The sequence below is a fragment of the Periophthalmus magnuspinnatus genome, chromosome 22, assembly GCF_009829125.3.
Source record: "Periophthalmus magnuspinnatus isolate fPerMag1 chromosome 22, fPerMag1.2.pri, whole genome shotgun sequence".
Lineage (NCBI taxonomy): Eukaryota > Metazoa > Chordata > Actinopteri > Gobiiformes > Gobiidae > Periophthalmus > Periophthalmus magnuspinnatus.
This window is the reverse complement of record NC_047147.1, coordinates 28,029,157-28,045,908: the sequence shown is the minus strand read 5'-3', so window position 1 is coordinate 28,045,908 and position 16,752 is coordinate 28,029,157. Positions and strand designations below refer to the sequence as shown.

General features: G+C 41.7%; 1 protein-coding gene across 2 annotated transcripts in view; it reads left to right on the top strand.

Moving 5' to 3' along the window:
• gabrr2a (gamma-aminobutyric acid type A receptor subunit rho2a) overlaps positions 1-16,198 on the top strand; it is a 113,888-nt gene extending 97,690 nt beyond the window's left edge. Inside the window, exons 7-9 of one of the 2 annotated variants that reach the window (XM_055231351.1) lie at positions 2,970-3,122; positions 6,733-6,941; positions 14,314-16,198. In XM_055231351.1, coding sequence (XP_055087326.1) covers positions 2,970-3,122; positions 6,733-6,941; positions 14,314-14,649 — 698 coding nt within the window. In that variant the 3' untranslated portion in view covers positions 14,650-16,198. The remainder of the gene's footprint in view (positions 1-2,969; positions 3,123-6,732; positions 6,942-14,313) is intronic. The other variant, XM_033988194.2, reaches the window with a different exon arrangement.
• The last annotated feature ends 554 nt before the right edge of the window (positions 16,199-16,752 follow it).

The window sequence follows — 16,752 nt, the reverse complement described above, 5'->3', positions numbered from 1 at the left end:
AAGTTTTAAGGGATAAATCGTATCATATTGTCAAAAAAACAACAACAAAAACTTCTCAATTGGACAAAGAAAAAGTCGACAAACAGTGACCCCCAAAAATGGTGGAAAAATATTGTTCTGTCTTTGAAATATTGAAGGATAAGTCAAAGTCGTGTCAGAGTGGTTTATAATCACAGGTTTGGACGAGTTTGTAAAACGTGAACTTTTGACAATATAAAAACAAAACAGAATAAAACAAAACAGAATAAAAGCACCAGACGAGATGCAAACACATCAGAAACACGGCTTTATTCTTTATTATTGATCTGAGTTTTCTAAAGGTGCACTCTGTAACTTTTCAAGTGCCATCTGCTTGTCACCAGGGACGTGTTATTGGCCTGGAATGTTTCACAGTGTGGCATTAAATGTGTTTATCTTGTGTTTATTATTGCTGTGGGGTTTTTTTGCAAACAGACTGAAAGGCTGAGTAAAACCAGGACTAGACTGGGACTAAACCAGGTCTGAACCAGGACTAAACCAGGTCTGAACCAGGACTAAACCAGGGCTGAACCAGGACTGAACCAGGACTAAACCAGGTCTGAACCAGGACTAAACCAGGATTAAACCTGGACTAGACCAGGACTAAACCAGGAGTAGACCAGGACTAAACCGGGACTAAACCGTATCTAGACCAGGACTAGACCGGGACTAGACCAGGACTGAACCAGGACTGAACCAGGACTGAACCAGGACTGAACCAGGTCTAAAACCAGGACTAAACCAGAACTAAACCAGGACTAAACCAGGACTAAACCAGGACTGAACCAGGACTAAACCAGGACTAAACCAGGACTAAACCAGGACTAAACCAGGACTGAACCAGGACTAAACCAGGACTAACCCAGAACTAAACCAGGACTAAACCAGGACTAGACCAGGACTAGACCAGGACTGAACCAGGACTAAACCAGGACTGAACCAGGACTAAACATACTGTGGAACATTCCAGGTAAAGCATCTCCAGTTTAATGAAACAGCAGCGAGGGGCAGTTTGGATTAAACTGGTTCTACATTTAGACACAAACTAAAGATTCATTCTTGTGTTACCTAAATATTTTTTGTATGTTTATATATTTTCTCAGACTAAACTTATCTTATGTGAAAATCCTGCCTTGAAGCTCCGTTTTGCCCTGTTTGTTGGACAAGAAGATGATCAAAAAGAGAAGAAAAGAGTTTCAATAGCGACATTTGAAAACTTGTTTTGAAACTTTAGGATAAAAGCCGCTCAGATAAAATGGGACTTGCTCCGGTGCCACCAAAATGTCTGAATTCTTTATCAAATACCACCATCAAAGTCGCTATTTCAAATGTTTAACTTCTCTTTTATATTCAGAACGTCGTGTTAACTTTGCATGTGGCACAGGTTATCAGGCAGCGTTGTTTGTATTTCGTGTTTTAGGATTTTAAAAATGTCTGCAGTTGGAAAACACTGTATTTCCAAGGGTTATATTTGCATTAGAGCTCCCCCTGTAGGCGTCATCGTGTAATGCACTTTCTTTATCACTCAGAACGTCGCAGGGATTCATGACATTGTTCATTTAACCAGGAGAAAGTTGGGGGAAAAAAGTGAAACAGCCGTTGGTCAATAACAGACGAGACGATATTCACAGGAAACAAATGAAAAGTGTCCCAGAGCCACAAAGACGACAGGAAAAAGAAAAACCGAGGAAAACCACAGGGAAGCAGACACTCACATGGACTAAACCAGGACTAAACCAGGACTAAACCAGGACTGGACCAGGACTAAACCAGGACTAAACCAGGACTGAACCAGGACTGAACCAGGACTAAACCAGGACTAAACCAGGACTAAACCAGGACTAAACCAGGAGTAAACCTGGACTGGACCAGGACTGAACCAGGACTAAACCAGGACTAAACCAGGACTGAACCAGGTCTAAACCAGGACTAAACCAGGACTGAACCGGGACTGAACCAGGACTAAACCTGGACTGAACCAGGACTAAACGAGGACTGAACCAGGACTAAACCTGGACTGGACCAGGACTGAACCTGGACTGAACCTGGACTGGACCAGGACTAAACCAGGAGTAAACCAGGACTGAACCAGGACTAAACCAGGACTGAACCAGGTCTAAACCAGGACTGAACCAGGACTGAACCAGGACTGAACCAGGACTGAACCAGGACTGAACCAGGACTAAACCAGGACTAAACCAGGACTGAACCAGGACTGAACCAGGACTAAACCAGGACTAAACCAGGACTAAACCAGGACTGAACCAGGACTGAACCAGGTCCATGTTATATTACATATTGATTTGAAGAAAACTATGACATTTTTAAGCACCAACAAAATATTTTGACATCATCTGAAACCCAGCAACACATTTTGTTGTTGTTTTTCATTTTTCCGTCTGATTCCTGCAGCATTATTGATCCTCTGCGGTGACATCACACTGGGGGGGTTCTGCCTTTATGCTTATGGCAAAATCTTAAGCAGTTACCATGGTGACACAGTGCACACAATATCTACCACAAAAGTTGAAAACTCTAGAAAAAAGTGTCAAATGGATTTAAACAGCTCATGTTCAGGAGAGTTTATGTTTCTGTTTTTACACAAAAGGTGAGAGGACCAACAAACTCACTGTTGGCTAATGCTAATGCTAATGCTAACTAGCTTGTGTGTAATGTTCTGTGAGAGGGACTTGATCAGATCAGCTCATCTGTCTGAGTTCAGATAAGTCGGGTCTTTCTGGTCAGATTGTGTTAAAGCTCAGATCAGAGGTTGCTGTTTTTAACTTGAGTCACGGAGCTTCAGACAGAGCAGTGCCTCCAGTTTGCATCACCCCCCTAGGGAACGTCGATGACATCAGCTGCACTGCATCAATAGTTGTGTCCTTGGGCAAGACACGTCTCCCCCCTCGTCTCCCGTTTACTCACCAGGTCTGTGTGTTTGTGTGTTTCAGGCTGGTACAATCGTCTGTACATAAACTTCACTCTGCGGCGCCACATCTTCTTCTTCCTGCTGCAGACGTACTTTCCCGCCACGCTCATGGTCATGCTGTCCTGGGTGTCCTTTTGGATCGACCGCCGCGCCGTGCCGGCCCGCGTCTCCCTGGGTAACGAACAAAAACAAAATACATGGAAATGCAGTTTGGAGGGATGTGGGAAACGTGTTTTTACAAAGTTTCAGCTTTATGTCAATGATTTAAATACTTTACCTTACGCTTTCAAAACTTCTGTAAACCATAAACTTTTGGGTTTTTTTGTTACTGGGCTAAATGTCACTTTTTACTTTAAAGCTACCATCCGCCTGTACAGTTTTTATTAGTTTTTTTTCACCAGTAGATGGCAGAAGTGAGACCTGTTCCCCCCTCCCCCATGCCTTCACCTGGCCCCTCCCCTGCACCTGGCCCCTCCTCCTCACCTTGCCGCTCCCTCTCACCTGTCCTCTCCCCCTCACATTGCCTCTATCCCTCTCACCTGGCCCCTCCTCCTCACCTGACTCCTCCCTCTCACCTGGCCCGTCCCCTAACCTGCCATCTTCCTCTCACCTGGCCCCTCCCTCAAACCTGGCTCCTCCCCTTGACATGGCCCCTCCTCCTCACCTGGCTTTTCCCTCACCTGCCCTGTCCCATCACCTGGCCCCTCCCTTCACCTGGCCCCGCCTCCTCACCTGGCCCTTTAAAGCTGCACTGTATAACTTTTCTGGTGGAGCGTACGCCGCTTGCCTGTCTCCATGGAATTGTTTTCACTTCGTCTGGAACATTCCATGGCACGGAATTAAACATATTTATCTCCATGGATACGAGTAGATGAGGTGACAGGTCAGACACGTGGAGTGGCGAGCCTGCTCACATCAGAGTGCATGTTTTTAAAGGCGTCGTTTGGCAATAAAAATGAGCTGTAATTGAAGAAATGTTAGATTCTGTAAATTTAAAACGGTAATGTAGATGAGATCTCCATGGAGACGAACAGGGGGCTGATCCTGCAACAGACAAGTTCCACAGAGCGCCTTTAACTCATAACACGTGTAGTATTTTAAAGTCGCAGTACTCTCTGCTGCTTTTGTCCGTGTGTCACACAAACACTGCTCCGTCTGAACGAGCCTCGTGATCAGAGCGAGTCGTCTCTCTGCTCAAATTCAGCTGTTTTTTTCCCTCATTTTTCATCATCCTTCATTCATCCTGGTTTGTGCTTCTTTTCAGTAAAATGTCGTCTTTAAATTTTCACAATTCTCCTTCAGGCAAAATTTGAGAAAAAAAAACAAAACAACAACAACAACAAACAACGCACCCAGCTGCTTTTGTCACCAGAGAGAAGAAGAGAAACATCAAAGAAACACCAGAATAAGACGCACAAATAGAAAGAAGAAAGAAAAATGAATCTGAAATAACAGAGGTCGAGAGTTTAAGATAAAGTTTGTCTGATTATCCATTTTATTTAAATTCATGTTACATAAAAATCTGCACATGTGTGTCCAGATTGTCCAGTCAGGAGCCCGACTCACTCTATTTAACTCTCTGTTTCACTCTGTGTTTCACCCTGTGTTTCACTCTGTGTTTCACTCTGTGTTTCACTCTGTGTTTCACTTGTAGTAGTACTAATGGTAGTAGTTGTTGTAGTAGTAGTAGTAACAATGAAGTATAATCCGTAGGACAGTCCACATTGTTGTTTCTTATGTGCATTGTTCAGTCGTGTAGACTCTATGTGATACTTTCATCATTACCACACAGTTCTGGTGTGGGCATTGTAGTTGTAGTAGTAGTAGTAGTCGTAGTCGTAGTAGTCTTAGTAGCAGTAGTAGCAGTAGTAGTAGTAGTCGTAGTAGTCGTAGTCGTAGTAGTCTTAGTAGTAGCAGTAGTCCTAGTCCTGTCTTCAGTCGTGTAGACTCCAGGTGACACTTTAATCTGGTGTGGTCTCTTTCCAAATGACTTTAAAATAACACATCAGAATAATCCGCCGGTACAAATAGTCGTCTCTTCTTCTTCTGTGTTTGTTTTTAAGCAGATTTAAAGCGGGAAAAGGCCCCGGAGCTGCCGCCGTGTCAAATGGTACAGAGACTTACACACAGTTGGCTTTGGGATTTCAGAATGGATTTCGGATTTGCATTCAAATTGGCTTTTTATTTTACAGCAGTCTGGAAGAGTTACTGTCAATTTGGTTTGAAATTATGTCTGCATTGTTGTCAGGACAAAGGCATTACATAAGTTAGCACAAAAGGAGGGATTATAAAGCGCGGGATGGCGTCACAGATCCTTATTCGAAACACTCGGCTGACTGTGACTCAAACGCCGTGCTCCTGCAGCCGGAAACATCGTCAAGGCTTTAAATCCCAAACACAGAACTGAACCAGGGATCTGATCGTTCAGGGGCAAACACCAACTCCATTAAAGGTGCAGTAAGTCGCTTTTCTGGTGGAGGTTTTGTCATTTTTTTTAGATGTTTTCTTGCCGACTACAAACTAGAACGTTTCATCGACATTGTGGGTTTTGTCGGGGAGAACACACAGCACTTCAGAGTCACACTGAGATCCAACGTTTATGTGAAACCAGGTGGTCCACCAAAAAGTTACATAGTGGAACTTTAATGACCTCAGTGCGACATCAGTCCAAGAATTGTCCTGTTTTGGGAAAAGTGCTCAGTTTTAAGCCACAACAGCTGCCAAGTCTGATAATCTGACCAATCCCCTGTGTCTAGAGTGAGAACCTAGTGGTGCATGATGGGATATAGTAGTGCTTCAGCTACGGTTGATCTCCATGGAAACGCAGGGCACATTTTCGACCACATTCGTCCATTGCATGAAGTGGGACAGGCGGAAGTTGTGTAAACCCTTAAATGCACCGTTCAAACTGTGCATTGAAGGACACTCTGGCGAATTGGGTCCAGTCTCTATGGTTCCTCTTTATTTGAGGGAGTCACTGCAGCGCTATAGTTCACCCTGAGGTCAGAGGTCAACTCAAGACCAGAGGTGACAGAGCCTTTTCTGTGACTATGGAACAGCGCCCTCTGCCTGTCAGATCCTCTCAGTCTTCAACACATTTTAAGAATAGACTGAAAACCCCCCTCTTCTCCCTGGTATTTAACTCTGGCTGGATGTGTGGGTGTTTTATTGTACTTTTCCTGTGTTACCGTATTTTTATTTTGCACTTTGGTTCAGCTCAAGTCGTTTTAAATGTACTTTATAAATTAACCTTAACTTTATAAATTTCTTTTGCTGTGGAATCTACATGAACGACTGAGGGATGACACAGTTAAAGATTTAAATATTATTGAACTTTAGTCGCATTAATGACTTTTCTGTTTGATCAGTTGAGGGGTAAATGCTCAGTTCACGTCACATAAAGGATCATTTGACCCTAACGAGCCCATGAAGTCGTCACTCGCCCGCCCCCTTGTGACTGGAGTGTGTATTTCTGTCTCTATATCTCTTAACTCCAGCATCTCCAAAGATAATGTCTTTATCCATTATAATTGGTAAAAGAAAAACTTCAATTTTTGACAGTGACATCAAGAGGAAATTACAAAGGAACATTTTAAAAGAAACCAGTTCACATTGCGTCACAAATCCTCATTTAACTGCTACGGTCTCAGAAACAATTGATCCGGGTTTGACTTGAATGTTTTGCCTCCTGCTGGTTGGCTCCCGGTGAGTGGAGCTGGGGGCCCTTTTTTGCACCGTATTGCATCATATTTAAACCTTTCCCTTTCGTTCTTCTTTGTGTCCAGGCATCACCACTGTTCTAACCATGTCCACCATCATCACCGGAGTCAACGCCTCCATGCCCCGAGTGTCCTATATCAAAGCCGTGGACATCTACCTGTGGGTCAGCTTCGTTTTCGTCTTTCTGTCCGTCTTGGAGTACGCCGCGGTCAATTACCTCTCCACCGTGCAGGACAGGAGGGAGAGAAAGATGAGAGAAAGGGCTCGGTCGCAGGTAATCAACACAAAAGGGATCGTATCAAAGTGTGAAATGTCACAGATATGGTAAAAGTCTGCACCACTCTCCGCTTTACTGGCTCCCAAATGAGACTTGATGAGATTGTTATTATGAAAACAGATGTTAGGCCGTCGAGAACAGATGTCCTCACACGACAAAAAGCTGATTGGAAGTTTCCAGCCGAGAAGATTGAAGTTGAGGTTTAGATTTTTAAACGAACCCACGCAACGAATAAGTGAGTGTGACGTCACCACGGTGTTCAGGGCCAGTTACATGAAGCTCAGCGAGGCTAGAGCGGGCGTAGCGGCGAGTTTTGAAGTTTTGAGCCCAGTTCCTTATTTGGAATTCAGGCCACGCGTAACGTAGCAACCAAAGAGCCAATCAGGAGCGAGGTTGTTGGAGGTAACGCCCCTTTGATACGAATATTAATAACAGACGAATCAGGCGCGTCGTTTCCCTGAAGTCGGCTCCTGTTAGCGTTAGCAAAAGGTTTCTGCGACCGAACGTTATGTTTGATGTCACAGCCTCTTAGTCCGATTCTACGAACTGTCTAAGGTCCATGCACTCGGTCACCGCAAGAAACAAGAACATATCAGTCAAACTATTTCAATTCATAGCACCTTTTCTAAACCACGACAACAAAACTGCCTGTATTATTTTAGATTTACTGTCTGTTTTTTATTTGCGTCAACAGAAAAACTGGGAAAACCAATATTATAACACTCTTTCTTCTACTCGTTTACCTAATTACTCGTCGTCCTTCACACTTTATTTCTGCTCTAACCGTAAAGATTTGATGGAGTCCATAAGGCGTCCATAAACGCAAATGACTTCAAGGTTGTATTTATGAGTACAACCGGAATTTTCTGAAGAGGCAGAAGTTCAACGAGACGCTAGAAGGTTCAGGTTTGATCGGTGAAGGTTTAATCATCACTTTAACTGTTCAGATGTTTATAACCTGATTTAGACGACGTGGCTGCATTTCTTCCTGCACAAAATATGAATTAATAGTGTTTAAATAGTATAAAGTTGCAGGCGCTGTAGAGTTGGGACAGTTTTGTGAATGTCTCCCTTGCTCTTCAACCCCATTCCGCGCTGTACTCTCCAGTTTCATAAAGTTTCCTGGTAAAAAAAAAAACGACTGAAAAAGAAAGATTTTTTGACATTTCGATGGTACACTATCACTCTGTAACATCTCCAGTTTCCACCATCCGCTCGTCTCCATGGAGATGCTATTGCTTTGCCCGGAATGTCCCAGAGTACGGCATTAAACTGTCGTGCATTTATTCAACTCCGCGGGTTGTTTACTGCTCGCTAAAAAACTGAAAAACAATCTTGCTTCTCCACTTAATTTACTTGTAACTTGGCCCCGTCGTGTCGCCTGCTCGTGTCCAATGAGATCAGTTTAATGCCATACTGTGGAACATTCCAGGCAAAGCACGGACATCTCCATGGAGACAAGCGTGCAGAGGCTCAACCAGAAAAATGAGCGAATCTTTAAAGAACAAAGCAAGAGATAATTTTAAGAACAACCAAATCCAACCAATTTCAAGAACAACTCAAATCCTCCTCAGACAAACGGGGCTGTGCTTATTTTAAATTTGGGGTGAAACTTTGGATGTGGCTGATTCTCCTCGAGCGGGTGCACGGTTCCATCCGGTCGGACAGGATTTTCTCACTCCTGAGCGCTGTCAGAGCAGCTTAAGTGCGAATAATACCCTCACAGCGGGCAACGCGGTGGAAGTGGAGTCAGAGTAGGACACAAAAATACTACTCCTGGACAGGTAAAAACAGGTCATGTCCAGAATATGCTCTCGAAAAACAACTGGACAAGCTCAGAGAACTTCATCATTTTAGACACGTTAGAATCACTTTAATGAACTGTGGCCTGTGCGCTTAGAGTTTAAAAAGATACTGCAATCACAACTGAACCTGGGTCGAACACAAACATGTTTTTCTCATTTTCAGTAAATAAAAGCAGCTCTGTCTCTCCCACATGTGAGAGCCGAACCATCACCTCTGAGTCACATCAATTCAATTTATTTTTGTAAAGCCCAAAGTCACAACAGCGTCGACTTTTAGGGCAGAACATGAGAAATGATTGAACCAACAGTGAGAAAATCAACAATGAAACAGAAACAGGCAAATAAATGAATCAACAGAAAACAAGGAAATGGACAAGTGTCCCAGACCTTCTCCTGTCCTTAGACTCTTATTCTCAGCAAAAAAAAAAAAAAAAACAGTGGGAAAAAGAGGCCAGTCCCTGAGGACTTCAGGGGCCGTCTCCTGCTGGAGTCCTGGTTTACTCCTGGTTTACTCCTGGTTTACTCCTGGTTTAGTTCTGGTTTAGTTCTGGGTTAGTCCTGGTTTAGTTCTGGTTCAGTCCTGTTCTCAGGACTCAAGTCTAAACCAGGAGAATCAGTGTTTGAGTTTTGTTCAGTTTAAACCTGAACTTTCTTCCTGAAGATGTGACTCAGGCCTCGACTTTGACAAAGTTTAAATCCAGACTCAAACTGTTCTGTTCATCTGCTGTGACTGAAAGGGGTTTATTCTGCACTTTTCTCTTTTAATGTTACTTTTATGATGATAATTTGTGATTAGTCTTTCATTGGCTGGAATCTTATTTTGTTTGATTTTAATGTCTTTCTTATTCTGTAAAGCACTTTGAAAATATTTAAGTTTAAAAATAACCCACGGTAGGTGAAATCCACCAAGTCTCAGTTTTATTTTTTACATTATTCTCTATGTTTTTGTCTGTAAAACCCCTCACCACACACTTTATACACTTTTCTCACACAGGCGTTAACATTTTCTCACATTTCTCTCTCGTTTAAACTCTCTCAAAGTTCAAACCTTCGTAGGCGTCTTTGTCGGTGCAGAACGTTTCATCGACATTGTGGGTTTTGTCGGGGAGAAAACAAATTGCAAACATACAGCACTTCAGAGTCACACTGAGGTCCAACGTTTATGTGAATTTGTCTGAACACATTCTGGTGAAACAGCGAAAGGTGAACCACGATATAGCGAGGGACATTTGGATTTCTACATTGAAACTGGAAACTCAAGAGCGAGACTCGAGTGAGGCTCTTTCTGCTTTGATTGGATAATTGTCTCGAGAACCAAAACACCAAATTATGACATAAACAAGTTGTAATTGACAATAAACTCAGATTATCACCATTGTTTTTCAGTAAAAGTATTAGATCTGAACATGTTTACCTCAAATCTGGGACCACAGTCATTTAATGTTGATAGAATTTCAAATCAAACCTGTACATCGACTGTTTAATCCAAGCACAAAGGGTCATTCATGAGTAAACGCTCTGCTGAGAGGAGCTTTAACTCACGCACATCGGTGAAATCATTTGCATGTCCTTGGAGTGCCGCTGCGTCGCAAAGATAACACTATCAGCGATCTGCCATCTTCAAAAATCAGGCCATGACAGAATGACATCATAGTTCCCACGCTTTTCAATTAAACCCGTGTACAGTGGAGCAAACGACGCACAGTCAAAATCAAATGACTATTTTTATGTTTGCAGTTATTCTCCTAATAGAATCTGTTTTTATGGGCAGTAAATTTCCAACTGTGTATTTCCTTGTACAAGTTTTCTGTATCTCAAATGAAAATGCTGATTTGAAAACATAAAAAGCAAATATAATGCAGAGCTGTAGGAGAATGCACAGTGATTACAAACTCAAATCTGATTTTTTGCAGTTATTCTGTGACAAAACGTCCTCTGCAAACTGTGATAAATGCTCAGAGGACACGTTTGGTACTTTTATCTACATGTTTAGGGATTGTAAAGAAAAAAAAAAAGTCAATATATTTTGGAAAACTGTAGATTCTAATTTAACTAAAATATAAAGCAAAAATTTCAGTTTTTCCCCACTTATCTTTTTAATTTAACGATTTTTCAAACTGACTAAACTGGTCCTTTTCTCATAAAACGATTCGACTGACAGGTTTAACAGCAGTGGGAAAACGTCTGGCCCTTCAGTGGCTGGAATCTTATTTTTTCTATGTTGATTTTTATTGTACAAATAATAAAAAACTGATCACAAATAAAGAATGTCCCCTGTAAACAGTATATGTGCTGTTCATGGACTAAACGTTTCCTTGTACATCCCTGCACTCGTTTATCAGTTCATTTTTCAGAGAATGCACAGTGATCACAAACTCAAATCTGAGTTTGAATTGTTGGTTATTTGGATAAAAGCTCATGTGACTTTTTCATGGACTGTTCATTTCCAGTCGTGTGGTTTGTCGTCAAATGTCCTTTTCTTTTTGTCCCGTCCAAAATCAATGTCTCTGTTGGCAAAGAGTCGAGGGTCGTGGCCGAGGTTCTGGATCCAGTGATGTTTTTTTTTTCTCCTCCTGAGACTCGAGCTCTTTCATGGCACAGACTTTATTCATTTCTCTTTGTTATTTGGGCTGATTGGACCTGATGAGCAAAAATAAGGAATTATCTTTTTACATTATGAGAAAAATTATGTCACATTTGACGACAGTTGTTCTACATTTTAATTTAATTTTGATAGAACATTTGAATAATTATTTACAAAAACTATTAAGAGCCTGAAACAGCAACATTTGTCCTGAGTTAAAACATTTGTGCCTCTTGGATCAGAGTCTCGTGTGAAGATCTGCAGACAGGAGCAGAGACTTTAACAAAAAATAAAGAAATAAATACAATTATGAACATTCTAAACTCTTAAAAATATTCTAAATTAAACATGTTTGCATTGTTGCTGTTCTGTTCAACCCAAAATGTGTTGTCCACATGAGGACGCCAGGCCCCAGGAGGATAAAAGTCTCACCAGCCAAAAAAAGTTTAATAATGAAAAAACTATGACAAAAGTGCGAGTTATAGTCCAGAAAATACAATATTTTATTTATTTGATTGGGACGACTCGTTGCACAGTTCAGACATTTACATTTTATCCACCTCCTGATCAGTGGCTCTTGTGTCTGATTGGACGATGGTTGAGCGTTTGTCCACTGAGCTGAGGGTTAGTGGTTCAAATCTCCCTCTTGGTTGATGATCAGATCCATTCTGTTCTTTGAAGGTGGAAAAGCTCTTTATAAAAATCTGACCGTGACCATTTTACATAATTATAAACGTCACAAAATAAAGTGTAAAGTCAAATAGAGACACAAACCACATCCACATCACTCAACAAACTTATTCTTATTTTGATTAAATATGAAATGTTATTTGCAGGAAACGCTGAAATATTGTCAAGATTCATAGACAATAGTCTTGTCCTCTGAAAACATAAGTTAATTTATTTATGTATTTATTTATTTTGGAGAGCGTCTTGTGAAGTAAAGTCAACAAAAGATTCTAACAGAGTCTGACTTTGAAAATATGCTCTGGGTTTTAACCAAGGATCCTCCAGCTCTAATACGACATTTCAGTTATTCATGGATTTCTCTGTCCTTATCTGAACTTTACACTGACCTGGTTCAGAATCTGGTTTAGTTCTAGTGTAGACCAAGTTTAGTCCGGTTTAAGTCCTAGTGATATGAGATTATGTTGGATTGAAATAATTGAATTTTCCTAATGTTGGTGTGTTACAAATGACATGCAAATTCAGCAGGAAACCAGATCTAAACCAGGTCTAAACCAGGTCTAATCTAGGACTAAACCAGGACTATTCCAGGTCTAATCTAGGACTAAACCAGGACTATTCCAGGTCTAATCTAGGACTAAACCAGGACTACATCATTTCCACTGTAGTTCTAAACACAAAATTATACAAATGACACCAAAAAGTGGATAAAACAAACTCTAAACTTGACAAACTCAAACTGAAGCCTCACAGTTTGAGAGACTTTTGTGGACTAATAATAATAATAATAATAATAATAATAATAATAATAATCGAGATGATTGATGACAGACGTTTTCATATTTGACTATTTCACGCAGCCAAACAGTTTTAATGCAGTATTTACGAGCGCTGTCCCGTCCGTCAGGTTGAGTCACTGTTTATCATATGATCTTGAAATATTACTTTACAAAATGACACAAACCGTCAAAGTCACCTTGAGCGTCGTGGTCGTGCATCACGCTGAGATCACGTCATGTAAAAGCAGATTGAACACATGACACAGAATAACGAGTCAGATCAGGGTAAATGAGGTTTTCTTATATCATCAATCACACGTGTTCATGTTCACGCGTGTGTCGGGTTTACGTGATTTTGGGGGCATCACATTGACCCAGTCCCAACATTAATCATCTCCCTCTTCTTTTTACCTAAACCCCGAGCTTAACCTGAACTTTAAATCTTACTGTTAATCTAATAATAAAAGACGTACATCATGTAAACCTGCTGTCCTCATATGGAAAAACAAGTTCAGTGAAGTGTCTCGTTCAAGGAGGAGACAGCAGTTTGCACGAGTCACAGTGAGGATTGAACCGGCAACCCTTTGACCCCACTGCACGACCTGAACCACGTTTGCTTCAATGTTTATAGAACATTATACTGTGTAATAAAGTTAAATGAGCTGGTGCAGCGCAGCTCTCAAACATCTCACACCAAGCACCAGGTCTAATCTAGGACTAAACCAGGTCTAAAACAGGACTAAACCAGGTCTAAAACAGGACTATTACGGGTCTAATCTAGAGCTAAACCAGGTCTAAAACAGGACTATTCCAGGTCTAATCTTGGACTAAACCAGGTCTAAAACAGGACTAAACCAGGTCTAAAACAGGACTATTACGGGTCTAATCTAGAGCTAAAACAGGACTATACCAGGTCTAATCCAGGACTAAACCAGGTCTAAAACAGGACTATTCCAGGTCTAATCCAGGACTAAACCAGGTCTAAAACAGGACTAAACCAGGTCTAAAACAGGACTATTCCAGGTCTAATCTTGGACTAAACCAGGTCTAAAACAGGACTAAACCAGGTCTAAAACAGGACTATTCCAGGTGTAATCTAGAGCTAAACCAGGTCTAAAACAGGACTATTACGGGTCTAATTTAGGACTAAACCTGGTCTAAAAGTGGACTACATCATTTCCACTGTAGATCTAAACACAAAATTATCCAAAGGACGACACAAAAGGGAATAAAATGAACTGTAAATTTGTCAAACGCACAAACTGAAGAGCAGCCCAAGTCCCAGACGCACCACAGACACAGCACAGACACAGCACAGACACAGCACAGACACAGCACAGACACAGCACAGACACACCGCAGACACCACAGTTTGAGAAATACGCAGCTCGTCAAACTCAAATCAATATATTGTGTCATTTTTGATCGTCCTAACTCAAACTCATGACCTTCGCCTCTTTCTCTCCTCTTTCTCTCCTCTTTCTCTCCTCTTTCTCTCCTCTTTCTCTCCTCAGTCTTTACCGTGCACCTGCGGCATCTCCCAGACCAGGACCATGACCATGCTGGACGGGACCTACAGCGAGGCCGACACCAACAGCCTGGCGGGCTACACGGAGGAACCGATGAGCCCCGACATGGAGCAGGAGGAAATGCACGAGGTCCCGGAGAAACCAGAACACATGGTGGTGCATCTGTCTGTGAGCAGCGAATCCACCAACACCAAGAAGAAGAAAAGCATGAGAGCGCTCAACATCATCCAAAACACTCACGCCATCGACAAATACTCAAGGATGATTTTCCCCGGGTCCTACATCTTTTTCAATCTTATTTATTGGTCTGTTTACTGCTGAAAAGACTCAAACGGGACGATGGGACGATGGGACGATGGGACGGACACCAGTGGACAGCGATCAAAGCTGCCGGACATTATGGTGTAGCAGACGGTTTATTTTTCCAGCGACTTGAATGTGCTTCTGCTGTTCGTACATTCGTCGATCTCTTTCTCAGCTCTCGGTCGCCTGATATTTCTGCTCTTTCTACTTCATCACCTCCTCACGGCTAAAGGCGACGCGCGCCATCTGACCATCTGTGACAAACGTGTGCGATTTTTATTTATGTGTGAGAATCAGCTCAAGCTTTCAACGAAGATAACTTATTTATATTCTTACAATCAAAGGTTTATGAAAATGTATTATTATTTATGTTGACAACACAAGTCTGTAAATGCTAGCATGCTAACATGCTCACGGTATATCTAGTATGTGTACGTTCACCATTTTTATATTTTTGTCACCATCACTTGAACTTTTAGAATATACATACACATTTTATTTATTTATTTATGGATCATTCTGTTTTGGGAGTAGCTCTAGTAGAATAAAGTGTTTTACATTTAGATAATCTTCATGTCACGTCACTTCCCTCTGATTGGTCGGGAGCATAGACTGTATAAACAAATGGACGTAGCTAACCCGCTAGCCGTCATGTGCGCGCTTCCAGCTCCATAGACTCACTTTACGTCACTTTACATTAAAAAACTGTTGCGTTTCTTTCTGTATCTGCTGCTGTCAGACTCGTCGTTTTGTTTTTCGTTCGTATTAACCCTCTACATGATTCTGCCGTTTTCATTTCGCCGTCGTGTCGTAACTCAGGATATGAACATCAACAAGAGACGATTCAGACGCCTTCTTCCCCTGAGGTCGCTCCCGTTAGCGTTAGCAACAGGTTTGATTGACAGCGTTCAAGCACCCTAAGTGCCCGCCCCCTGACACACCCCCGGCTTCCACAGCTGCGCTCCTGATTGGCTCTTTGGTTGCTATGATACGAGCTCCGTCACACTCACTTCGTCCACTTCTTTATACAGTCTATGGTCAGGAGTGAATGGTGTCAACATTAAACACATTATGAAACTAAACTCCCGTTAAACTCCCGTTAAACTCCCGTTAAACTCCCGTTAAACTCCCGTTAAACTCCCGTTAAACTCCCGTTAAACTCCCGTTAAACTCCCGTTAAACTCCCGTTAAACTCCCGTTAAACTCCCGTTAAACTCCCGTTAAACTCCCGTTAAACTCTTCCTTTGGGCCTTTAGTGCTGAAGTTTCCTGAGCTGCTCTAAGCAAAAATCAACGTGGAAACACATTTTCGCATTTTTACATCCGCCCTCGACATAACCGTCCTTCTCCCTGCAACGTTATTCTGCCTGATGACATCATCAACATGAGACAGGCCTTTAAGTGTTCGCATTCCAGGCAGCTTACTGAAACACAATCATTACAGCGTTGTGGCTTTGGGCTTTATAGACCTTTTGCAGAACTTTTATATGAACAAAAGCGACTAAATGCACTAAACCCAGAGTGACGGAGGGTTCAGAGGGATGTTACACACTACAGTAACGTTTATGGGGTTTATTATCCAGGTCGAGAGATATTTGGATCATTTGGGAGCAGGAGCGGCGAGCACTATCGTAAATGTGAGTAAATAAAAGAACATTTGAGTTGGGAGTGTGTGGTCTGTGTTTTCACATCGTAGTTTGGCAAAGTCTGTGGTTTCGACGGAGAATAGAAATGTCCATGATTGTCTTTGAGTGTTAATAAAGATATGGTTCCTTTTGCAAACTGGCGTCGTATTTCATCTGTCGGAGCGAGAACGGCTACGGAAAAAACGTTTAGAGAACTCACCCTGTGGCATCAAAGACAGTTTCACTTGTTTCTATAGACGAGTGTTTAAAGTTTAAAGATGATGGAGAATAACAGTTAAGTAACTAATGTCCAGTTATTTTAGTTTAGTTTATGTTCCAAAGTTTTTATATCTTGCTGTTAAAGGTACAGTATGTAATGTTCACCCATATGGAAATAGAAACTTATAAATCTATATAGAATCTATCTTTGAACAAGAACAGGGAACTTAGACATCATCTATCTCCAAAAAAAAAAAAAGTCGCCACCTGGATTTAAC